Source organism: Malaya genurostris, chromosome 2, assembly GCF_030247185.1.
Source record: "Malaya genurostris strain Urasoe2022 chromosome 2, Malgen_1.1, whole genome shotgun sequence".
NCBI lineage: Eukaryota > Metazoa > Arthropoda > Insecta > Diptera > Culicidae > Malaya > Malaya genurostris.
This window is the reverse complement of record NC_080571.1, coordinates 186948033-186975575: the sequence shown is the minus strand read 5'-3', so window position 1 is coordinate 186975575 and position 27543 is coordinate 186948033. Positions and strand designations below refer to the sequence as shown.

Genomic DNA, 27543 nt, shown 5'->3' with positions numbered 1-27543 from the left:
TGGTAGTTATTATGAAAATAATATAATAGGTTTTTGCATTGTGACGATTCTGAATTATTGTTCGTTTATTAGTTCATTATCGCCTGTTCTTGTATAAACCGTTTTCGTAAACGAGATACTGGTTCAACCGTGTATTTGACTATTTTTCGGGTATCGCATTCCTCACCTCGAGGGCCTATTGTGAGATAACACTAAACAATAATCATTCAGTAAAAACCATTCAAGCGAAGAGGTTGTGTTTCGATTATACTGCACGTGAGTTAACAGTTGCAGGTAGTTTAAACTGCTTGTGCTTATAGCCCAGACAATATTCGGGGCGTTTCCCGACTGGAAAGCTAGCAACGAAGGGCATCCTGTTCATACGCACAGAGGTGTGGAGACACAGAGGCGCGAGCGCATAGAAGTGACGAGTTACAGAGGTGCCATCGCATGAAGGTGCGAAGACGAAAGGGTGCAAAGGCACAGAGGTCCTTAAGCAACCCAGTGCTGATCTACCAGGTACCAGAATTTGTACGCTGCGTAGGATCGAAAGAGACGACATATATCGTGAGTGTAGCACTGCAAGGATCACATTTGATCGCCACCAAGAGCAACAGCACTGTACCTGGGGTCAGGTACAGGCAGCACATCAAGTTCAGTGGTGACCACAACGACTGCAAAGCAATTGAGATAGCAGAAAACTGGCAATTGGAAACAGCAGAAGACTGCCAATTAAAAATCGTTGGATGAGCATCACGTCGTTCTTTACGATAGAGGAACAGAGACAACAGCAACAAGGTAGATTTAATTTAATTCATTTTTTATTTCTCTTATAACTGAAATTTTACTATACATAAGTTTTTATTTTCATTTCGTTTTCATTTTGATATTATTAATTTACAAAAAACAGTTTATGTAATGGATGATTTCATGGAAGATTAACATCACATTTCTCAAAAGTTGTAGAAATCTCTAAAGTTAATAGAGATAAAATTCGAGTTGTTGTTGACGATTTGAAACAGGCAAACAATATTGTAACCTGTAAATTATTTGCTGTTGAATATAGAGTTTACATTTCATCGAAGGAGCTTGAAATTGACGGTGTTGTGACTGAAGCAAGTCTTACAGCCGATGATTTACTTAAAAATGGAGTTGGTCGCTTTAAAAACTCCATGTTTGAGAGAGTTATATATATATATATATATATATATATATATATATATATATATATATATATATATATATATATATATATATATATATATATATATATATATATATATATATATATATATATATATATATATATATATATATATATATATATATATATATATATATATATATATATATATATATATATATATATATATATATATATATATATATATATATATATATTCATATATATATATATATATATATATATATATATATATATATATATATATATATATATATATATATATATATATATATATATATATATATATATATATATATATATATATATATATATATATGAAGATGGTTATACTAGTTTTGACCGTAGTCAGCAAAATAAATTTTATTATTTGATTTAAAAATAGCTTTGGTTGTCTCATTACTTTTGAATTATAATTATATCTCACTGTTCTGCAGCTTCCTATCTTACCTTGTTGAGGACGCCGGCCTTGTTGCAGTTGCTGATTCAATAGCTTGTCTGCCACTAATACTTCCTGTTGCGCTAGTCGTCGCAATAGGTTTCGGTGCACCAGTTGCAACTTTTTTGGTGGTCGTTAATGATTTATAATTGGTATCATTTGCAATAATCGGTAATGTTTGTTTCGAAATTGCAGATAGCTTGTTCTTGTCCGTAATTCTTTTACTTTCATTTGTTCGCGCTGTAGCTACAGAGTACGATTTAAATGTCAATACTGGCTCATTAGACGATTTTTGTGTGTTACTAATAGTGTTTTTTTTCATTGCCATCATATAAGGTTTCATAATTGTTGCTTTTGTAATTGGTTTGGTTAGCGATTTATTTGAAGTAGTAGGCCCCTTATTATCAGCGTTAACTATCGCAGTCTTCGTGTTAATTTGTTGAGTTTCAACTATTGGTTTCACAGACTTGGCTGTTATCAAGGTTTTTGCTTTTGTATCGATAGATTTAGTGACTTTGAGCTTTGAGCTTTGAGCTTTGAGATCGATCAGAGTTTTTCTCTTGTTGATTTGGTCATTGTCATGTACAGACTTGGTGTTGACATGGGTAGAACTGTATGATTTAAAATTCTTCACTTCAATAATATTATCATTTTGTTGTAAGTATGAGGGTATATCGTTGAGAGTTTCTATATGAGAACCTAGTTCATGACTCATAATTCCGTCATATGAGATAGTAGAGTGCCCTTCAATAGAAGATGCTGTGGGAGATGTAAAATTTTCATAGTCATTATTGTTTCCTTTATTAATTTTTTGTTGTAATGATTCCATCATAGATGACACCTTGGCAATTTCTGCATCGACAAAAAAATCACGATTCGATTCACAGTCTTCCAGCTTAACAGTTTCTTCCAGTTTAACAATTTCCCTAGAACTAGGTTCATTGTGAATTACCAAGTTTATTATTGAATCATGCATTTTGTCGTAGTTTTTTTTTAAATTGATTTCATTTTCGGTTACATCGACCATCAACGATGTTAACTTCGGTTCAATTTTATCTAATGAAGGAGTTTTTTCAATAATAGTTGCATCAATTTGCTTTTGTTCTAATAAAGAGGAAATATTACTGTCTGAAACTGATGCATTCGAATTTACTTGGTGGTGTGACTCAGAATGTAATTCTTCTAAAGTTAAATCGATCTGTTTTCGTGTCTTGATCGTTTCGCTTTTTGCTCTTATTTTTTCGGAAGTGTTTAATCCTATTCCACGTTCTTCTAATTGATTTGATTCACATTTCTCTTCATAGTTTAATAATTTCTGTGTAATATTGTAATCATCTGGTAATATCTGTACTTTGTTCAACTCATCAGAATTACTTGAAAGTAATACTTCATTGCGTCCTTCGTAAAAAGATGTATTAATAGGGTTTTGCTCCTTTGACAGGATATTCAATAAACTGCTTTCAATCGTGGGCTCTGTGCCTATTTCATGAATAAGTATCTGCCGTTCGTCGCTATATTCGTTATCAAGCTTTTCATCACGTTGCATTGCTTCCTTTGAATTCATTTCTTGGTATGATGATTCGCTACTAAGATGCAACCGGATAGTTGTGTCAACATTACCATTACTACAATCAGGTGTCATTTCAAATTCATGTGGTCTATTGCTCATTTCCTGCTTAAAATCGTCTTCAGCAGGAACATTGATATTGTCCATAATATTTACGCCCCTTTTAGGACTTTGTGAAATCAAAGTATCATCAGAAAGTAGAAGATATGAATTTCGAAGTACCACGGGAACTTGTGAAACTGGACTTGTAGGAGCTGATCGAGATGGAGAGCCTATTGGAACAAACTCTTTCGCTTCAGGATTAAGTTTTGATGCCATTTCAAAAAAGAGACTATCTGGACGATTGAACTGTTTGTCAATCAATGTATTAAACTGAACGGGTTGTTGTTCCTGAAATAAAAATATTTTATTAATAGAAAAATAAGTTTTTATACTGCTTTTTAAACACGTATTCCAATTGTAGGTAAACAAATATTTTTTTTTTTTTTTAAATAACTATTTATTGGAATATGAGTTAAAATTAAATTATTAATATGAGTTAAAATTAAATTATTTAAGCTTCAGAATCATTTTCAGAATTTTATTCTGAATCCTTTGAAGCGTTTTCTTCCTGGTGGAACAACAGCTTGACCAAATTGGTACCGCATAAAGCATGGCTGGTCTGAAAATTTGTTTATAAATTAACAATTTGTTTTTTAGACAGAGCTTAGAATTTCTGTTTATAAGAGGATATAAACATTTAATATATTTATTACACTTTGCCTGGATTCCTTCAATGTGATCCTTGAAAGTGAGTTTTTTGTCATACGTTAAACCTAAATATTTAGCTTGATCAGACCATGTCAATTCCAAGCCATTCAATTTGAGAATGTGATTATTGTTTGGTTTAAGAAAAGAAGCTCTTGGCTTGTGAGGAAAGATAATTAATTGCGTTTTTGCTGCATTTGGTTTAATTTTCCATTTTGACAGATAATCACTGAAAATATTTAAACTTCTTTGTAGGCGACTGCAGATCACTCTTAGATTTCTACCTGAGGCTAACAGACTTGTGTCGTCACAGAATAGCGATTTCTGACAACCAACGGGTAGATTTGGAAGATCCGAAGTGAAAATATTATACAAGATTGGAGCTACACTCGAACCCTGCGGAACACCGGCTCGTACGGGTAGCAATTCAGATTTACAATTCTGATAGCTAACCTGAAGAGTACGATCAGTTAAATAATTTTGAATCATTTTGATCAAATAAATAGGAAACTGGAAATCAGACATTTTTGCTATTAAACCTTTGTGCCAAACACTGTCGAATGCTTTTTCTATGTCTAGAAGAGCAACTCCAGTGGATAACCCAGAAGATTTATTTGATTTTATCATGTTCGTTACTCTGACAAGTTGATGAGTAGTTGAATGTTCCTGACGAAATCCAAACTGCTCTGGTAAAAAAATTGAATTCTGATTTATATGAGTCATCATTCTTAACAAGATAATTTTTTCAAAAAGTTTACTGATAGAAGAAAGTAAGCTAATTGGGCGATAACTTGATGTTTCTGCTGGGTTTTTATCAGGTTTTAGGATAGGAATTACTTTAGCGTTTTTCCATCTTTTTGGGAAGTAAGCTAATGAAAAACACTTGTTGAAAATTTTAACCAGGAGTCTCAAGGCAACATCGGGAAGATTTTTAATAAGAATATTAAAAATTCCATCATTACCAGGAGCCTTCATGTTTTTAAGTTTTCTAATAATTGATTTAATTTCATCAAAATTCGTCTCAATAATGTCATCGTGTGATAACACTTGGGTTGAAATATGATCATATTTCAGTGAGACTTCATTTTCAATAGGACTCACAACGTTCAAATTAAAATTGTGGACACTCTCGAACTGCCGAGCAAGTTTTTGAGCTTTTTCGCCATTTGTAAGAAGTATTTGATTTCCTTCCTTGAGAGCAGGAATAGGTTTCTGAGGTTTCTTAAGAACCTTAGAAAGTTTCCAGAAAGGTTTAGAATATGGTTTAATTTGTTCAACTTCTTTAGCGAAATTTTCATTTCGCAAAAGAGTAAATCTATGTTTAATTTCTTTTTGTAAACCCTTAACTATGTTTTTCATAGCAGGATCACGAGAACGTTGATATTGTCGTCGACGAACATTCTTCAACCGAATGAGCAGTTGAAGATTGTCATCGATGATAGGAGAATTTAATTTAGTTTGAGCTTTGGGAACTGAAAGATTCCTAGCTTCGATAATATAATGATTCAAATTATCAATTGCTGTGTCGATATCCGCAGAATTTTCTAAAATAGTTTCATGATCCACATGATTTTCAATGTGAGATCTGTAATCCAACCAATTTGCTCTATGATAGTTGAAAATAGAACTAATTGGATTAATTATAGCTTCGTTGGAAAGTCTGAATGTTACAGGAAGATGATCTGAGTCAAAATCAGCATGAGTAATCGGTTCACTACAAATGTGACTTTGATCTGTTAGAACCAGATCAATTGTAGACGGGTTTTTCACGGAAGAGAAACAAGTAGGATTACTGGGATGAAGAACTGTAAAGTAACCAGCTGAGAGTTGATTATGAAGTATTTTACCATTACTGATATTTTGCCTACAATTCCACTGGACATGCTTAGCATTTAAGTCCCCTATTACGAAAAATTTCGATCGATATCTTGTAAGTTTTTGCAAATCGCCTTTAAAGAAATTTAATTGTTCGCCGGTGCATTGGAATGGCAAATATGCTCCAGCGATGAAATAAATTCCATGAATGGTTTCAACTTCGATTCCCAAGCTTTCAATAACTTTAGTATTGAAAGAAGGTAAAATTCGATGTTTAATTTGCCGTTGGACAAAAATGGCAACTCCACCACCAATTCCAGTAAACCTGTCAAATCGATGAACCACATAATGTGGATTACTTTTCAATTTTACATTTGGTTTAAGAAAAGTTTCTGTCACAATGGCAATATGAATTTTGTGAACTTTGAGAAAATTATAAAATTCATCTTCACTCGATTTCAAAGATCGAGCATTCCAATTTAAAATATTCAAATAATTATTTAACATCACTGTTAAATTTTAAATTCATTATAATATTATTTGCAAATTTCCATCCGATTTGAAATGCTTCAAAAAGTGATGAAGTCGAATTCATTTGGATGATCATTTGAAAAAGTTGATCTTGTAGGTAGATCATTTTATTTTCAGTTATATCGCCTAAATCGACTTCATTTAAAGAAGCGAATGGCATTGAAGGAATATTTGTAGGTAGACTGCCATTAGAAGAAGATGATTTGGCCGGTCTACCTATTAATAAATTGTTTTCGTTAGAAGAAGAACTGCAAGGCGGTCCTGTGTTTTGATTATTTACATTAGAAGAAATAGGAGATAGATTTCTACCTAATATACCAGCATAACTGACATTAGAAGAAGATGATGACGAGGTCGATCTACCTGTCAATAAATTGTTTTCGTTAGAAGACGAATTGGCAGGTGCCTTAGAAGAATTTTCAGGTATGTTCTGTAAATTTAAGGTCGTTGATTTGACTTGTTGTCTAAGCGAACGAGCGTTTAAAATTTTTTCCCTGACAGGACATTTCAAATAATTGGATTTATGATTTCCATTGCAATTTGAACATGAAAATTTATCAGTGGTTTCATTCATTGGACAAACGTCTTTCGAATGCGATTTACCACAATTCAAACACCGTATATCCATATGACAATTTTTGGTTCCATGACCGAAGCCTTGGCAACGACGACATTGCGTTAAGTTTGCAATACGATTATGCCGTTTATAATGTTCCCAATGAATTTTAATGTGGGAAATGAAACGTACTTTTTCTAAAGTTTTCAAATTGTTTACATCACTTCGATTGAAGTGTATTAGGTAAAGTTCATTGGAAATTCCAGAGCGTGGTTTAGAAGTACCATTCGCTCTTTTTTTCATAAGTATTACTTGGGAAGGGGCAAAACCAAGCAATTCTTGTAGGTAAACGAATAAGTTTTTATTTATTTAGGCCGTTGAAATTTTTTTTTTCTGGCTGCAATTGGTGGTGAAGGTGTGGGGGATGAGAAGGTTAGGTGAGAGAAAAGTATAAACTAATGTAATTTATGAAGATCAAATACAAACATCAAACTTTTTTGTAAACAATTTTTCTTACTAATTTCGATTTTTGCGAAATGGTGCTAACTGTGGGGTGAAAAGATGACTATAATATCAGCATCTTTCTTCTCCACACATGAAGCACTGCACTGGCGAAATGGTTCCCCACCATTTCAGTGATGCGTCAGTCGATGGCAGAACATCGTAGCAGTAGGTCGCGCAGAGCCCTGCCGGCTGCCCAACCTCATTCCAGGGACATATGAAATTTTCACATTGGCGATCCAGCTAGAGTTTAATCATCTGATGATAAATAACATTGAATTTGAAAATGATTCTGACATGGAATTGGTCGTAAAACACTCATAATCGACAGATCAGTGGCGAAATGTAAAAGAGTTTGTTTTTTTTGCGAATGCATGGTAAAGATTATTTGGCGAAAGTAGAAACAATGTATACGCAAAATTGTCGTGTACATATTGACGAGAAGTGTCGAAAAAACCACCTTGGTAAAGTCAATGGTGGTAAAGAAAACCACATTGACAATAAAGAGTAGGCGATTTGGAACGACCGCTACACAAAATGGAACGACCGCTACAAAATGGACGCTTGTCGTTCAAGGAAGAAACAACAATCTAGGCCACCAGTGACGGTGATGATTTCCGACTTCAAATCATTCCGTGCTGAGCTTTCTACTTTTCTCCCGGAAGTAAAAGTCTCATTTAAAATCGGACGAAGAGGAGAATTTATAGTCTTGGTTGATGGATTGGAAGATTATGAACGTCTTGTCCGATATTTGTCCGAGCTTCATAATTTTTATTCATATGATATAAAATCAGACAGACCCTTCAAGGCTCTCTTGAAAGGCTCATCAAATGATCAAAGTCCTGATGAAATTAAAAATGAACTAAAATAATTGCTTGGTTTTGCCCCTTCCCAAGTAATACTTATGAAAAAAAAGAGCGAATGGTACTTCTAAACTACGGTCTGGAATTTCCCATGAACTGTACTTGATACACTTCAATCGAAGTGATGTAAACCATTTGAAATCTTCAGAAAAAGTACGTTTCATTTCCCACATTAAAATCTATTGGGAACATTATAAACGGCATAATCGTATTGTAAACTTAACGCAATGTCGTCGTTGCCAAGGCTTCGGCTAAGGAACCATAAATTGCCATATGGATATACGGTGTTTGAATTGTGGTAAATCGCATTCGAAAGACGTTTGTCCAACCACTGATAAATTTTCATGCTCAAATTGCGATGGAAACCATAAATAAAATTATTTGAAATTATTCCCATCCAATTATTTGAAATTATTCCCATTCCCGATGGAAACCATAAATCCAATTATTTGAAATTATTATTATTCCCACATTAAAATTTATTGGGAACATTATAAACGGCATAATCGTATTGTAAACTTAACGCAATGTCGTCGTTGCCAAGGCTTCGGCCATGGAACCATAAATTGCTATATGGATATACGGTGCTTGAATTGTGGTAAATCGCATTCGAAAGACGTTTGTCCAACCACTGATAAATTTTCATGTTCAAATTGCGATGGAAACCATAAATCCAATTATTTGAAATATCCTGTCAGGGAAAAAATGTTAAACGCTCGTTCGCTTAGACAAAAAGTCAAATCAACGAGCTTAAATTTACAGAACATACCTGAAAATCAAAAACCGCTACAAATGCCACGCCTAATTCTTCTATGGCACTTATTTCTCGAATTTAAAACAAAAAGCAGCTACGCCTTCCAATTCGTCTTTTAACGAAAACAATTTATTGACAGGTAGATCGACCTCGGAATCATCTTCTTCTAATGACAGTTACGCTTTGGTAACAGGTAGACAAATACCTCTTAATTCTTCTAATGTAAATAATCAAAACACAGGAAGTATTTGGAGCATTTCAAATCGGATGGCAATTTGCAAATAATATTATAATGAATTTAAAATTTAACAGCGATGTTAAATAATTATTTGAATATTTTAAATTGGTATGCTCGATCTTTAAAATCGAGTGAAGATGAATTTTATAATTTTCTCAAAGTTCACAAAATTCATATTGCCATTGTGACAGAAACTTTTCTTAAACCAAATGTAAAATTGAAAAGTAATCCTCATTATGTGTTTCATCGATTTGACAGGTTTACTGGAATGGGTGGTGGAGTTGCCATTTTTGTCCAACGGCAAATTAAACATCGAATTTTAACTTCTTCCAAAACTAAAGTTATTGAAAGCTTGGGAATCGAAGTTGAAACGTTTCATGGAATTTATTTCATCGCTGGAGCATATTTGCCATTCCAATGCACCCGAACAGTTAAATTTCTTTAATGGCGATTTGCAAAAACTCAAAAGATATCGACCGAAATTTTTCATTATAGAGGACTTAAATACTAAGCATGTCCAGTGGAATTGTAGGCAAAATAACAGTAATGGTAAAATACATCAAAATCAACTCTCATCTGGTTACTTCACAGTTCTTCATCCCAGTAATCCGACTAGTATCTCTTCCGCGAAAAACCCGTCTACAATTGATCTGGTTCTAACAGATCAAAGTCACATTTGTAGTGAACCGATTACACATGCTGACTTTGACTCCGATCATTTTCCTGTAACATTCAGACTTTCCAACTAAGCTATAATTAATCCAATTAGTTCTATATTGAACTATCATAGAACTAATTGGTTGGATTACAGATCTCATATTGAAAATCATGTGGATCATGAAACTATTTTAGAAAATTCTGCGGATATCGACACAGCAATTGATAATTTGAATCATTACATTATCGAAGCTAGAAATCTTTCGGTTCACAAAGCTCAAACTAAATTAAATTCTCCTATCATCGATGACAATCTTCAACTGCTCATTCGGTTGAAGAATGTTCGTCGACGACAATATCAACGTTCGTGATCCTGCTATGAAAAACATAGTTAAGGATTACCAAAAAGAAATTAAACATAGATTTACTCTTTTGCGAAATGAAAATTTCTTTAAAGAAGTTGAACAAATTAAACCATATTCTAAACCTTTCTGGAAACTTTCTAAGGTTCTTAAGAAACCTCAGAAACCAATTCCTGCTCTCAAGGAAGGTAATCAAATACTTCTTACAAGTGGCGAAAAAGCTCAAAAACTTGCTCAGCAGTTCGAGAGTGTCCACAATTTTAATTTGAACGTTGTGAGTCCTATTGAAAATGAAGTCCCATATGATCATATTTCAACTCAAGTGTTATTACTAAATGACATTATTGAGACGAATTTTGATGAAATTAAGTCAATCATTAGGAAACTTACAAACATGAAGGCTCCTGGTAATGATGGAATTTTTAATATTATTATTAAAAATCTTCCCGATGTTGCCTTGAGACTCCTGGTTAAAATTTTCAACAAGTGTTTTTCATTAGCTTACTTCCCAAAAAGATGGAAAAACGCTAAAGTAATTCCTATCCTCAAACCTGATAAAAACCCAGCAGAAACATCAAGTTATCGACCAATTAGCTTACTTTCTTCTATCAGTAAACTTTTTGAAAAATGTATCATGTTGAGAATGATGTGAATGAGTAATTTTTTTACCATAGCATTTTGAGTTTCACATGAACATTCAACTACTCAAGAACTAAAACTTGTAAGAGTAACGAACATGATAAAAGCAAATACACTGAGGTCTTTTTTTATGCGGTTTTTTTTACGCGACTTTTTTATGCGAATTTTCAGAGTTATGAGGTTTTCCTTCTGCGGTCTTTTTTATGCGAAGTTTCAGAGTTATGCGGTTTTTGCCTTTCTCATATAGAAAGGCTATGCAATCACTGTGAAAATCGACTTTTTAACCGAGGCCCGGAGGGCCGAATGTCATATACCATTCGACTCAGCTCGACGAACTGAGCAAATGTCTGTGTGTGTGTGTGTGTGTGCGTGTGTGTGTCCGTGTATGTGTTCGTGTGTGTATGTGTGTGTATGTAACAAAAATATGCACTAACTTTTCTCAGAGATGGCCAAACCGATTTTCACAAACAAAGATTCAAATGAAAGGTCTCATAGTCCCATAGCCTGCTATTGAATTTCATTCCGATCCGACTTCCGGTTCCGGAGATATAGGATGATATGTACCAAAAAAGTGAAAAAAATATGCACTCACTTTTTCAGAGATGGCTGAACCGATTTTCACAAACTAAGATTCAAATAAAAGGTATTATGGTCCCATAGTTTGCTATTGAATTTCGTTTGAATGTGACTTCCGGTTCCGGAGTTATATGGTAATATGTGAAAATTTGAGAAAAAGCTTACACTCAATTATCTCTGGAATAACTCAACCGATTTTCGCAAACTTAGATTCAAATGAAAGGTCTTATAATATCCTAAAAATTTGTGGAACATTTTATCTGGATCCGATATCCGGCTCCGGAACTATAGCGTGGTAAGTGGAAAATTACCAATTTTATTAGTATTTTTCCACGAACGATGGTTAAAAACAGGTACAAATCCCATAAAACTGTCTGATAAATTCTTCTAGTTTGCAGAGCTTGTTAGTTTGTGGGCATAAAAGCTTAATTCGGCACTACTGGTCCCCTCTTTTCCTGTTCCGAGAGCACCGAAAGTGGAGAAGAAAAACTCCTAAAACTAAATTCACTTCGATTTCTCTGCGATGCTTGAACCGATTTTCACAAATCTTGATTTGAATTAAAGTTCATACTGTCTATAAACCTACTGTGAAATTTCATCCGGATCCGACTTCCGGTTCCGCAGTTACAGGGCAATGAGTGTCAAAGTTTTCCAATTGCCATATAGAGTGACAATATGTACAACACCGAAAGAAGAAGAAAACACAAAACGAACAAGGCGTGCTTTGTTCTATTTCGTACACGTTGTGTAGTGATGTCAATAATAATAATAACAATCCTACTATATGTTTCATGCTGCTGATTCATACTGTTTAGCACGCAGGAGTAACAGAAACGCAGGTTCGTTTCGTTAGATTTAGTTTAATTAGTTTAAACGAAATAGAGCATGAGATAGTAAGTATAAGTTTAACTACGTTCAAAACTGTTCCAATTTGTAGGTCATATTTGTTGGTAGCAAACGAACCAACTTCGGTTATTCCGTTCATCTGAATCCGGTTTCGGGAGAATTGGAAATAGTGATTAGAAACTGCAAAAAGGATCTCACTCACTTTTCTTGGAGATGGCCGAATAGATTTTCACAAACTTATAGGTTCAAAAGAAAAGTCTTACAGTTTCATACGGAATTCCTTAATTTGTTGTGGATACTACTTTCGGTTCCGGAACTACAGGCTAAACAGGATTTATAGAGTTTGTGAGATTAGATCCGAACAAATTATCCTATTCCTATTCAATAAACAGTTGTTTTTGCGAATTTTACGGTTATATTTATGATGCAATGAGTAATATGAGAAAGGCATCATTACACCACTAGGTGGATTAAAATAGGTTTTTTATGCAAAGTTTCAGAGTTATGCGGTTTTTTTATGCGAATTTTCAGAGTTATGCGGTTTTTTTATGCGGTACGTAAGTTCGCATAAAAAAGACTTCAGTGTAAATGTTTTGGGTTGTTGCTCTTCTAGCCATAGAAAAAGCATTCGACAGTGTTCTGCACAAAGTTTTAATAGCAAACATGTTCGACTTCCTGTTTCTTGCTTATTTGATTCGAATGATTCAAAATTATTTAACTGATCGTACTCTCCAGGTTGGCTATCAGAATTGTAAATCTGAATTGCTACCCGTACGAGGAGATGTTTAGCAGGGTTCGAGCGTAGCTAAAATCTTGTATAATATTTTCACTTCTGATCTTCCAAATCTACCCGTTGGTTGTCAGAAATCGCTATTCTGTGACGACACAAGTCTGTTAGCCACAGGTAGAAATCTAAAAGTGATCTGCAGTTGCCTACAAAGAAGTTTAAATATTTTCAATGATTATCTGTCAAAAGGGAAAACTAAACCAAATGCAGCAAAAACGCAATTAATTATCTTTCCTTATAAGTCAAGAGCTTCTTTTCTTAAACCAAACAATAATCACATCTGATCAAGCTAAATACTTAGGTTTAACGTATGACAAAAAACTCACTTTCAAGGATCACATTGAAGGAACCCAGGCAAAGTGTAATAAATATATTAAATGTTTATATCGTCTTATAAACAGAAATTCTAAGCTCTGTCTAAAAAAACAAAATGTTAATTTATAAACAAATTTTCAGACCTTCAGAATAAAATTTTGAAAATGATTTTGAAGCTTCCTCCCTGGTTTAGTACAAATGAGTTACACAGACACACAAATATAGAACCATTAGGTGTAATGTCACATAATATTATAATCAAATTCCGACAAAAATCGATGCAATCTTCAATTGAATCGATTCGCTCTTTGTATTAGTTAGTAAGCTAGTATATTTCCTTTTTCCCATTACACAATACAAGTAGGTTTAGAATTTTGCCTACACAAAAATCTCAGAATTGCAGAAGCAAATGATGTCTTCATGTTAATAACCAAATCATGTATTTAATAGGGCTGAAAAGTCACCACTTGTGGCTGAACCTCAATTTAAATCTTAATAATTTAATTTTAACTCATATTCCAATCAATAGTTATTAAAAAAAATAATCAAATCTCACCTATGATAAAAATGAATCATGATTTTCGGCAATGATTATCACTATCCGCAAAATCAGCCATGGTCATTAATTCTCATCCAGTTCAATATCACTATAGTGATCTTGCGAAAATTCATACATCATAAAGAAGTGATAATCATTGAAAATCATTCTCACGATTATCACCAGTACAGCGATTTCCACTGAAGTGAAGTGAGAGAGTTTTTAAAAACCAAATCAGAATGCGGTAAAAACTGATCAGACCTGTGTATTCTTATGAATAACCAAATTTTAAATACACGTATTGTCTATGGGAACTATCATGTATCTGAGTATTAAAGAGTTTTTAAGGTGATCAGTCGACTATCAGCATTCACATATCTCGTTTATGAACCGAACGTGCTCAATCCAAAGATTTTAATCTGTAACAAAGAATGAACAATTGCGCTATAGGTGAGAACATCAGTTACGAAAGCATATTGGTTATGATTTGAATGACTGAATTCACCGTCTTCATTTATAGTCAATATTTGGTTGGAAAACGACTGGACGATGCGCAATTCAGGCCTTAAAGTGATTCTTAACCTCTTTTCCAGAAAGAAGGAGGAGGGCTTGTCTTCTCTTTACAGAGAACGATCCTATTCGAGCTTCTGTTTCCCATGTTAGGGCCGGCTCGAAACAGTATCTGTTCTCTATGTTAAGAGCGGCTGATTATTGTGCCAGAGAGACCCTAAATGGGGTTGATACGATTGCCTAACAAGCCACCCACAAAAAAAAAGAATTCACGAATGATCAAGATAGAAATACGGCTCAACAAAGGACTACGATTGAAAATTTGGCACATGGAACTGCAAACCGCTTGGCTTCCCAGGATACGACCGAATGCTGCATAATGAGATTCAAATTCGCGGCTTCGATGTCGTAGCACTGCAGGAACTTCGTTGGACGGGATAGAATGTGTGGAAATGTGGGCATCGATTCGCTTCTATCAGAGCTGTGGCACAATCAGCGAACCTTCTATCAGAGCTGTGGCACAATCAGCATCTTAGGAACGGGATTAGTGTTGGGAAACATGCGCCAGCGCGTGATTGGGTGGCAGCCAATCAGTGATAGGATGTGTGTGTGTGTGTGTGTGTGTTGAAGATCAAGGGCCGCTTCCTCAATTACAGCATCATCAACGTGCACTACCCACATGAGACGAGACCCGATGACGAGAAGGAAGCATTTTATGCCCAGCTGAAACGAACCTACGACAGCCGCCCACGGCGGAATATACTACTAGTCATCGGTGACATGAACGCGCAGGTAGGCCGGGAGGCAACGTACAGGCTTGTGATCGAACTGGAGAGCTTGCACGCGGCAACAAATGACAACGGCCAACGATGCGTGAACTTTGCAGCATCCCGAGAAATGGTAATCCAAATCACCTTCTTCCCCGCAAATATCCACAAAGCCACCTGAAGATCACCTGATTAACATACAGAAAATTAAATCGACCACGTTCTCAACGACGAGCGATTTTTCTCCGGCTTCATCAATGTCCGCACCTATCGCAGTGCCAACATTGATTCCTACCACTATCTACAGACAACCGAGGAACAAACAGAACTCGATTTTTAGGAGGAAAAAGCGCCACCATAAAAACCAAGATGAAACAGCTGTATCGCGCAAATGATACACGGATGTTCTATGAGAAGGTGACGTAGATGCTTCACGCCACAGGCCAAAATGTGCAGTTACCAGTGCTAACTTTCTCACGAACGAACGTGAGGTGATCGACAGGTGGAAGCAGTACTATGACGAGCATCTGAATGGCGAAGCACAAAATACATGGAACGACACAGGAATCATTCTGGGTGTACCCTCAGCTGACGACAGATTCCCAGCACCTGATCTGTCGGAGATAAGTGAGGAGATCAGCAAGCTGAGTAACAACAAAGCCACGGAAAATGACCAATTGTCAGGCAAGCTATTAAAACATGGAGGAGCGGCACTGGCTGGAGCGCTACAGTGGATGATTTTTAAGATTTGGAAGAAGGAGATTGTACCGCAGGAATGGATGGAAGTGATATGTTCCATCTACAAAAAGTGTGATATGCTAGATTGTTGCAATTACTGCGCAATCACATTGCTAAACACCGCTTACAAGGTGCTCTCACTAATCCTTTGCCATCGTCTATCACCAATAGCTAAGGTATTCGTAGGGCCATACCACGCGGTATTTACTGGATCTCGCGACACGACGGATCACATATTCACGACAAGACAAGTAATCCAGAAGTGTTGTGAACACAACGTACCCACGCATCACCTATTCATTGTGCAGCGCCCTTAGCAAATTTTCCTTCGAATTTGATAGTATTGTAGAAAAAGTAGGGAGCCGTTAAGGAATAACAACATTGCAAAAACAGTAACCCAGTCGTGAAGGAAAAACTCGTCACCTTTCAGGCAGGCCTTCACGTCAGCGTAAACGCGACGAGAAACAACACAAATATCTTTTCACGGGCACCGGTCACTGTCATTGACATTGTGGCAGTGGTTTCGGTTCGCGGCTCTTGGAAATTTTGGTAGAACTTCGGGAGAAAGTCGGATGAACTTTCGACTTAGAATCACAAGCTCGGCTTGTACTAAAATCTTCGGGCTTCACCCAAAAGTAAATGTTAGGAGCTTTAAAACCCATAGTTGGGGAAAATTACAAGTTAGTAGTTAGTCGGTAGAAGTTAGTCATCTCACTAGAAACGAAAGGTGCATCTCCCTAGAAACGAAAAATGCATCTCACTAGAAACGAAAAGTGCATCTCACTAGAAACGAAAAGTGCATCTCACTAGAAACGAAAAGTGCATCTCACTAGAAACGAAAAGTACATCTCACTAGAAACGAAAAGTGCATCTCATTAAAAGCGAAAAGTGCATCTCACCAGAAGAAAAACAGTCAATCAATTAACTTCTGCTATAAATAGATTAAGAGTGTAGCCAAATATTAGTGAAAAAATACCATAAAAGAAACGGTTTATTGACAAAGAGTGTACGATTTTCCGTATAGAACAGAAAGAAACATCCCCTTTCGTTTCCTCCCGCCGCCGCTCGGTCGGAATTGCAACGCAATTGACTTCAAAGTGGCATACGACATAATCGACCGAGAACAGCTATGGCAAATTATGCACGAATACGGTTTTCCAGATAAACTAACGCGATTGGTCAAAGCAACGATGGATAGAGTGGTGTGCTACGTCCGAGTATCTAGGACGCTCTCGAGTCCCTTCTAATCTTGGAGGAGACTATGGCAAGGTGATGGACTCTCATGTATTTTGTTTAATATTACATTGAAAGGTGTGATTCGAAGAGCGAGGATCGACACGAGCGGTGCGATCTTCCGAAATTCTGCACAGATTTTTAGCTTCGCTGTCGATGTTGATATAGGGACACGTAAGCTCGAGAAAATGATGGAAACATACATCGGACTGAAAGGTGACGCAAGGCGTATCTGACTGGCCATAAATGCGTAAATATAAAATATATGATAAGAAGAGGCTCTAGAGAAGGAACACTACGCCTCCCATCACGAATATTGATAGAAGATGACGATATCGACGTGGTTGACGAGATCGTGTATTTGGACTCACTGTTGACCGTCGATAATGATACCAGCAGAGAAAATCAGAGGCGTATTTTGGTAGGAAATCGTGCGTACTTTGTGCTCAGAAAAACCCTTCGGTCGAACGAACCCATCTACAAAACGCTCATTAGGCGGATTGTTCTCTATGGCCACGAGACTATGTTGGCAGAAGACCAATGCGCCCTTAGTGTTTTCGAAAGGAAGGTTCTGCGGATCATCTATGAACGTGGAGACGGCGTATGAATCACGAATTGCAATAGCTGCTAGGAGAACCATCCATCGTACGGACAGTAGGGATGGTAATCGGAAGACAAGGAATCGATACATAGGGTATCGAGATATCGAAATTTTGGGTATCGATACAAGGTATCAAAAGGCAATAAAGTATCGACATCTGTAAGTATCACTCGATACTTGCGCAGTTATTATTTCAAAATAAAATAAAATTATCTAACTAACACGGTCTGCCAACTAGATGAATTGACCAGTGAATTTTACAAAAATTTGCACCTCGTTTCGCCATCACTTTTGAAAAATTATTTATTAAATTGAATATTTTTCATTTATCGTGCTGTATTACCGGAACCAAAAGTCGGATCTGGATCAACCTTTCGAGGACTTTTTAATTACTTTCTATACCTTTTATTTGCATTTTAGTTTGTCAAAATCGGTTAAGAATTTTCCGTGAAAATTGATTGAGCATTTTCTCATAGATTTTCACGTATTGCATTGTAACTCCAGAAGCGGAAGTCGGATCGGTATAAAATTCAATAGCGATCTATGGGACCATAATACCTTTCATTTGAATCTGAGTTTGTGAAAATCAGTTCAGCTATCTCTGAGAAAATCGAGTGACATTATTTGTCGCACACAGACTCCGGGCCTCCATTCATAAATCTGTTTTCACAGTGATTGCATAGCCTACCTGTTTTCATCCACCTAGCGCTGTAATGTTGCTATTCGCATATCCTAGGTACCACAAAGAATTACCAACTGCTCATAAATTATCACCACACGGTGCCATGATAATTAGGCATACGAATCTACCTATCCGCATGCTCAGTGAAGACAATATGCAGAGCAGAAATGAAAGTATCCGAAACTTCAAAGAGCATCATGCTAGAATGTTCAACCCGGTTGTGATTATAAAAGATGTTAGCAGCTAACTTCAGATTTGATTTAAGGTTCATCAAACGATTAATAATTTATAGACGTTCAGAGGATTTCAGGGTGGTTTTTAGAACAAAAATTTCCGGTGTTTAGAACAGGCTCAATAGCCTATGTTCAGCTTTTTGTCGTGAATACGACTTACTTTACTATGGGGCGCCTTTTCAAAATTAGCCATATGGACGAATGGGCAGAACTTAATCGTGAATATCTCGACTTGTATTAATGGCAGCAACATAATTCTTTCACTATTTCATCAAAAATATGATCAGGAATTTAAGATATTATTTTGAACAGTGTGGGATAACCACAAAGAACTCAAAAATTAGGTTTCCTGAAAATTTTAAAACAACGCGGAAAACTCTTTACTTTTGCTTGGGTTTTTCGCGCCAGGACGACGATTTTGAGGTAGTCAGGCACATATCTTCAATTGAACGTTATAAAAGGAGAACCGTGATCGAAAATCGATCATTTCTTCATGTGCGTTGGATGAAAGCAGACGTCAGGGCGAGAAGACGCATTCAAACAGCGACATCGGAGAGCGCACTTTCTGCGTGGTTAAAAACCTCAAACGCTCAGGTCGTAGTTATCATGTGCTTTCCGGTCGGTCAAGGCGATAAGACGCATTAAACCAGTTTCGCATCATTTGGCACTGCGAGCGGATGAGTCGCAAAGCTAGTTTCAATCAAAGCAAGAACGATTACATCAGACAACAGAGCTGCTGGTCGTTTGCATTGAATAGAAAGAAAACGAAAAGTGGACAGCATTATAAAAAATCAGCTGTTCTAATGGCTCTAAATGTTATCTAAAGAACTATGAGCATTACTTCTTTGAAAATCGAAATTAGAAATCATCAATTTACTGAAAATCCAAAATAATTTGAATTGGTTCGTGCACTTTTCGCTGTGCGAAAGTCGTTCGAGATAAATGTTCCGAACTGTGCTAAATATCGTAGAGAATTCCACAATTTGGCCCTTCTAAAAGGCAGAAATGAATCCTGTACAGCATCTTGATAGTTTATTTCAATGAAATATGCAAATCCGAAATAGGATAATCGACGTCAAAAATCGATGAAAATTTTAGTAGTGAAAAGGGGGAAAGTTTCACAATTCACACAATCGATCAATTATCAATTCGAATTCGAAAGTGTAAAGAAATCGTGTCAGTTTTATTCGTATTCACGACATCCAGTTATGTCTCTGAAATTACACACCCGTACTTTTTTTTTTAATATTTCTCTCATTCGAGCTTCAAGTAGAAATCTCATGTCCAAAAGAACATCGGGATGAATATGTTTATTCCTTGAAAATACTTTTAAAAATTTCACCTAGAGTTTGTCCAAACGTTCATCTTCTGAACTGACAGTACCACCCAGCTCAATGTATTCCATCTTTATTTTGTCCGTTACTTCGCCAGTAACTTCGATGTATCAATAGGATTAAAACAAGAAACATATTTGGCCAACGGTGATGGAAATGATGAGCATTGCATTGCTTTTCCCAACAACGCTCTCAAGCGCAGTTTTCACATCAAATTGTTTGTAAGTTTCCAGAAATATGATCAGGCTTTTCAAAGCTTTACAATTAAAATTAAAATAAATATTTTTTTCGGACTATTCAATCTTCTACAAGACTACCACTGAATCAGTCTTTTTTAGGCTATCTGGAAAATCAGTCCTTCTTAAAACTTATTCAAATTAGGAGTGTATTCTAGAGATGGGCGAAAACTTTATAGCTGTACCGAAAGGATAATAATATAGCAAAGCCTTGGTATTACATTCCTGTAGTGGAATTTGACCTTCTATTTTTATAGACTTATCAGCCAATGCAGAGTGTACAGAACCATTGCATGGCTGGTGCTACGATGATACTGACACTATGAATCCTTCCAGACAACTGATTTGTAAAACCAGTACCCTATGCATTGCACCGTCAAACCGGGATAATCTGAGAGCTACAAATTATATTTTGTAGTAAACAGATTCAATTGTAGGGAGTGCTTTTTGCATGTGTTCTAAGAATGATCATTCTCTTTTGTATACATTTTTAAAGTTTGCGAACTTCTTCCAGATTCCTCAAACTATCAAACGTTCCGAAAGACGCAACTTATTTGTATACATACTCAAAGAATCCGATTACTTTCAATTCTATTGAAAAGAAGAGAGAACTATCATTCTTCAATAAAGATCTCCAGTTCGCTTACACTTCAAGAAGAACTAGTTGTAGGTGCCATCGTATAAACACCACACCGAATTTAGTCGTTTATCGATAAAATAACTCTAAATACGCTCCTCTATCTAAACACACACACACTTGATAAATACTTCCTCGATCAATATTGAATTCGCACTATATCACTGTAACCTTGTCTGAACCGGATTCGTTCGGAATACGATACGTAACCTGGCAGACTCTCCCTCCAACGCCATTATTGCCCGGGAGATAATATTTTACCCGAGCTCCCACCTATCTGGCAGTGGGCCACGGAAGTGCCATACTTCATAGTCCAGCGCTTATATAACTATTTGCCTCTCTGTTCGTAACTGTCCTACTAAACCATAGTGCGTCACTTCATGGTTGGTCCCGCTCATATAGCCATTTGCCTCCCCTTCGTACCTGTCCCTTTAAACCGTAGCTAGCAATTCCAACAACCTACATATTTTTAGTTAGCTTTTCCAACAACTTATAAGTTTTTTTTTTCTTAGCTAAGTCCAACACTTTTTAGTTCTTCCAACATCCCGCATTTTTTCCAAAACCCACCTGTCACATATGGCGCCGTCCCCGCTCTGTCGAATACAATCGACGTGAGCGTAGTACGCGGGACAGGTGATAAGTTACGAACGTAGGCGTAATGCCTATCCGCGCGGAATATGTGTCAGTTCGTATATGGATAACATGTTGGAAGGCCGCAGCATGAGGGGATAGGCTTAGTAAACCGGGTTGGCCGATAACAACTTGGCCACATTTGTATGGCGCGAAAAAATTTTGCAAAACGAACTTCCAAAACGAACAAAATTTTCCAAAACGAACTTCACGTCGTGAAAGTACGTCGCAAAACTATCAGAACGCAACGATTTTAAGAAATGCCTCTCGGTACGAACCATCATCATGGACACGTATATGGGAGGTTCGCTGCATGTGCAACGCTGTTAGGGGGGTCTTGGCTGGACAGGTACGAACAGGGAGGCATAATGGCTATATGAGCGAGTCCAACCATGATGTGGTGCAGTATGGTTTTGACGGAGGAGGTACAAGTAAATGGTCTTTCGGTTGGTTACATAGATGGAAGCTTGTTCTGTCGCTCGGTCGGACCGACTCCGGCTAATGCGAAGAGGATTAAGGTGTCTGATGAATGTTATACGGCTACCACGTTATATGCGATAGCTAACGACAGTAGCAGGTATTATGATTCGTCCTGATTAGTGTACCATCATCAACCATGGGCAGTGGTCGAACCGTAGTCGGCCGTCAAGGATGGGAAACTTTTTTCGATTGTTTTACTTGACCTCTAGCACCGCGTACCATCGGGGTACGGCTAGTGTCTCATACGATCACGAATGTGCGAATGAAACACGTTGTGGTGAAATTCGATGGTACGGGATTTCGTATCCCAAGCCGTACTTTTTCTCTTGACACGAGGAGGGGAAGATGGATGGTGATTCGATAGCTGGAGGGCAAGTCTGGTGCCAGCAGCCGCGGTAATACCAGCTCCATTAGCGTATATTAAAATTGTTGCAGTTAAAATGTTCGAAGTTTATTGTTGTCCAACACAGGTGCTACTCCGAATGATGGTAATAGGGCACTGGATTGTTGCGACTATAGGACTGGGTGTGCACACGGGCCGTCTGGTTCATGTGTATTGTTGTGGCGTCTCTTGCCTTTTATCGGGTGCTGGCGTTTTCCACAAGCCCAGCTGCTATTACTTTGAACAAATTAGAGTGCTCTAAGCAGGCTATCCCTATGGCCGTGATTAATCTTTCATGGAATAATGGAATATGAATTCGGTCTTAATATTCATTGGTTTGTAATCTAGATCAAGAGGTAATGATTAACAGAAGTTGGTGGGGTATTAGTATTACGGCGCGAGAGGTGAAATTTGTAGACCGTCGTAAGACTAACTAAAGCGAAAGCATTTACCATGGACGCTTTCATTAAGAACGAAAGTTAGAGGATCGAAGGCGATTAGATACCTTCCTAGTTCTATCCGTAACCTATGCCAGCTAGCAATTGGGAGACGCTACATTATGGTGCTCTCAGTAGCTTCCGCGAAACCAAAGCTTGGTTTCGGGGGAAGTATGGTTGAAAAGTTGAAACTTAAAGGAATTGATGGAAGGGCACCACCAGGAGTGGAGCCTGAGGCGTAATTTGACTCAACACGGGAAAACTTACCAGGTCCGAACTTATTGAGGTAAGACAGATTAATAGCTCTTTCTCAAAATTAAAGGTAGTGGGGCATGGCCGTTTTTAGTTCGTGGAATGATTAGTCTGGTTAATTCCGATAACGAACGTGACTCAATCAAATTAAATATAACGCTCTCAGCAGTCAGACGATGATCCCATCCGGTTGGTGGTCGGTGCGGCGGGGTGCTGTACGTTGGGCAACCTTGCGGTGCAGTTTTTTCGTTCGCGCCGGTTCCGGCCGGCGCACAGTGATGCCTCTCCATACAAAAGTTGGCAAAAACCATAAATAAGTCGATAAACGTCAGCTGGATGATTTTCTATTAATAATTTGAGGTCTTTAAATATATATAATATAAAATTTTCGATCCACCTAAAAGTGACATGATGCACCGTTTGATATGGACTGAAAAATGACGACTTTTTTTTAATAAATTAACTTGTGTATTTTTATTTATTTCGTGATGGATTAATTAACTAATGTTTCAAATCATGATTAAACCTGTGTGGAAAATTTATACACAGAGAAAAAAAAAACTTTTCCTTATATCTTGAAAATATCAATTTTCTCCAGAAGGGCTTATCTTAATATTTTTATTTTCTGATATGCTGTAAAATACAACTGATGTACTTTATTGCACTATGATTGAAGATGGAAGAGTAACAATCAAAAAAGTTTTTTTTTGTTTTTAACAAAAATTCTAATTTTTGGAAAATGCTCTGCATTTTGCATTTTTTAGGTTTTTAGACTTTATGATAGAGCACTAACATAAGTACAAAATAAAATTTGGCTAAATACTACCGCTTTACTAATAACAGGAGATTTTTATTATGTTAAAGTATCTTATTAAACTATGTAAAATGAAAATAAGTGCATAAAGTGGTTTTCGTGGTTCAAATTTGGGAATTTTTATATGGACTACAATAAATTCCGGAGAACAGAAAAAATGCATGTGGTGGGATCAATTGGGCGCTATTTATTATGAGCTATTCAAATGAGTTTGGACAGAGCATTGCATGAAAAGCGGACGCAATATTATGATCTTCATGACATAGTATTTTTTCTTCATGACAATGCAAGACTGCATGCTTCGAAAGTTGTGAAAGCTTTTTTTATAATCGCTGCAATGAAAAGTTCTGCCCCAGCAGCCATTTTTTGTCAGACATTGCTCCATATGGTTGCCATTTGCTCCAATCCATGGCGCATAACTTGTCAGCTCAGTGTCAAAAACTACGACACCACCAAAAGTTGAATCGATTCGTTTGTAGAATTTAAGGAAAAGGAATTTTTCAAACGTGGTATCCGAGTCTCAGTGGTGGTATATAACGATGGACTATATTTTGAAACATGAAGGACTATGCTTTGAAAAACGGTACTGCAATGATACTCTCATTTAAAATCATTATCATTTGTTGTATCAGGAAAATCATGATGCAGAAAATCGTTATTAAGACTAGGGCTGGTAAATTTTTTCCCGGATTTGAACTAAAATTCCCGACTTTTTCCCGATGAAACCCAATTCCCAAATTTTCCCCGATTTTTCCGGTCACTTGCCACCCTTGGAATTACCAGAGAAGCAAAACATTTAGTTTTTGATAATAATTAAGTTAATATAGACTTACTATATTTAAAACTGTTGCAACAACTAACCCGAGCGGCGAAAGAGGTATTTCAAATAACGTCGCGAAATGTCATCTATAGTTTGAACGAAAGGATTTTTTTCGAACTTATTTAATACACATATAGTTACTTCTTTTTCAATAGATCTACACCATAACACAATAACTTCCCTAAATCACATAAACTCTGTACCTGGCCTAACATCTATCCGATAATACGTTTAATACTCTAAACTTTGCTTTATGTCTTGATCTTTATCACGAATGCTGGTGATTACGGTTCTACCCGGTCACCCATGGATCAACACTCTCAACAGTTGAATTAAGAAGCTCCGATAAATTCAAAAAGGGCCCTTTTTATACTTAAAATATTGCTACCTAACCAAATATTGTATATATTTCAGCTTAACATGTTCTTTTCTATCGTTTTACGTGAAGGTGTTCTAAATCAACCATACTGGACATTCTTGGGTTAACTAACTTCCACATATAAACAATATACATGTTTTCATTGCTATGAATATATGCGATTCCCGCGCGATCGTGTCGCTTGTTTACACTAACTTGTCTGAACATGTTTTCCTCGCTCAGTGGCACAGTTTTTACTGACTGATGCAACGTAAAAACTTTACTAGTATCTGTACTAGCTAAGGTATAGCAAATTATGTTTTAGAAGATCTTTTGATATGATTTCGGCCTGATCTTGATCTATGATAAAATTAGGGCTGTTGCACTGTCATCCACTATTATCTCATATTTCATTTTGATTATTAATTATGCGAAAATTGTAATAATGGGTTCAAAATTAATCGAATCAATCTTTTGGTAATAAATTATTTCAAACCGTAGAGCCTATAAATATATTCAAATTGTAATTGCCTATATCTACATTCGGCTGTAGTTTTTTTGTTCACCATTTTTCGAAAAAATGATGTATGAGACCCTTGTATAACTTATTTGAAACCATCATTAAGCTTTATGTAAGGCAATTTAAACACTAATTTTAATGTGCTAAATAAATAACACCATCTCAAATTTCTCATCAATTTTTGCCTTTCCCATATAGAAAGGCAAAAAAAAATTCACTCACTTTGGTCAGAGATGGCTGAACCGATATTCACAAACTAAGATTCAAATGAAAGTTCTCATGGTCCCATAGCTTGCTATCGAACTTCATCCCGATCCGACTTTCGGTACCGGAGATATAGGATGAAATGTACAAAAAATGGAAAAATATGCAATCACTTTTTTCAGAGATGGCTGAACCGATTTTCACAAACTAAGATTCAAATGAAAGGTCTTATGGTCCCATAGCCTGCTATCGAAATTCATTTGAATCCAACTTCCGGTTCCGCAGTTACGTGGTAATATGTGAAAATTAGAGAAAAAGTTTGCACTCAATTTTCTCTGAAACGGCTCAATCGATTTTCACAAACTAAGATTCAAATGAAAGGTCTCATAGTCTCCTAAAAATTTGAAGAAGTGGTATAAGTGGTAAATGGAAAGTGCAAAAAATTAAGCCATTTCAGAGTAATAACTGTTTGAATGTTGCTAACTACTTATCGATACACTCCTTAGATCAAAAGATGCGCCAGTAAATTGCAAACAACTTTTGTAAAGACACCAACTGCAAGGAGCTAACATTCAATAACGAATATATTTTGTCTCGCTAGTTTTCCGATTCGTACCACTATACAATGTTACAAAAAAAGTATAGGAAACAATAGAAATAGTTGTTTGATGCATGCGCTATCCAAAATAATAAACATTTAAACTAGAGTTGTTTTACAAATCAGTGGAAATATTATGTAAAGAATATTATCCGTTGTATTGAGAACCTAGAATCGTGACCTCTACCATTAATATGATTTCGTTAATATTCGAATTACTGTATTTTTAATGTCATCGCAATCGGCCGTTTCTAGTACACGCCTATAATTTTTTCTAATATAGTGGAAAAACAACAAGTGTTACAAAAAGTGTTGTACAAGTGAATTTCACCAAATCAGTCATATTTTCGAGTAAAAATACTAAAAATTATTCTTATTGAGTCCTACAGTAAAAAAAATTTACTCTAGCCATTTAAAATCGATGTAATGATGCCTTCTCATATATATAATACTGTGGTATTCTATTCAAAATGTTTCTTTTCGATTTTTGAAAGGAATCAAGGAATTGTTTGTGTATTAACTAGTATAACATACACTCTGAAAAAATGAATTTTACAGGTGACTTAATCCCTCATACAATGTAATTCATAAAGACCTAATTTGTCAAATGACGGAAAATTTTATTTGTAATGACTTTATGTTAGATGACCTTGAATTTTACTGGTTTCGACTGTAACTTGAGTTCTACTAGCAGGTGCGACTGTATGAATTTAAATGCACCTTTTACCGGCCAAGCAGATGCATGCTTCTGTGGCTCAGTCGATTATCAGACGAACTTGCGATCCAATGATTCTCGGTTCAAGTCGCGATGGGTTGCTACAAAACTCTTTTTTTTATTTAAATGAATTTCATGTCATGGAGTTTTAGACACAATATTAAATGTTCTTCCACGTAAATTTGCGTGAACGGCGACGCTCCATTTATGTGCATCTAATAAGATGTAAAACATTTTAAGTGTGTAGAGAATGAAACAGTTCTCTGATCGGTTAGACCATCCATTAGAAAACGAAGTGGGTTCACTATTATATGTACTACCAGCACTGGAAACCGAGAACCGGTACAATCGAAGTGAGCATATGACTATTGCCACCCGTCGTTAATCGAAAACGGGGAACCAGGATAGCCAGAATCGGTTTGTTTAGCTGCCTACTGATAATGGCTAT

The 27543-nt window shown here is 36.3% G+C and overlaps 1 protein-coding gene across 6 annotated transcripts in view; it reads right to left on the bottom strand.

Annotated features, from left to right (window-relative positions):
• The window catches only part of LOC131432714 (uncharacterized), a 757541-nt gene that overhangs the window by 172609 nt on the left and 557389 nt on the right, over positions 1–27543 (bottom strand). For all 6 annotated transcript variants that reach the window (XM_058599176.1, XM_058599179.1, XM_058599174.1 and 3 more), the window contains one exon: positions 1634–3579. In XM_058599176.1, the coding sequence (XP_058455159.1) occupies positions 1634–3579 (1946 nt within the window). The remainder of the gene's footprint in view (positions 1–1633; positions 3580–27543) is intronic.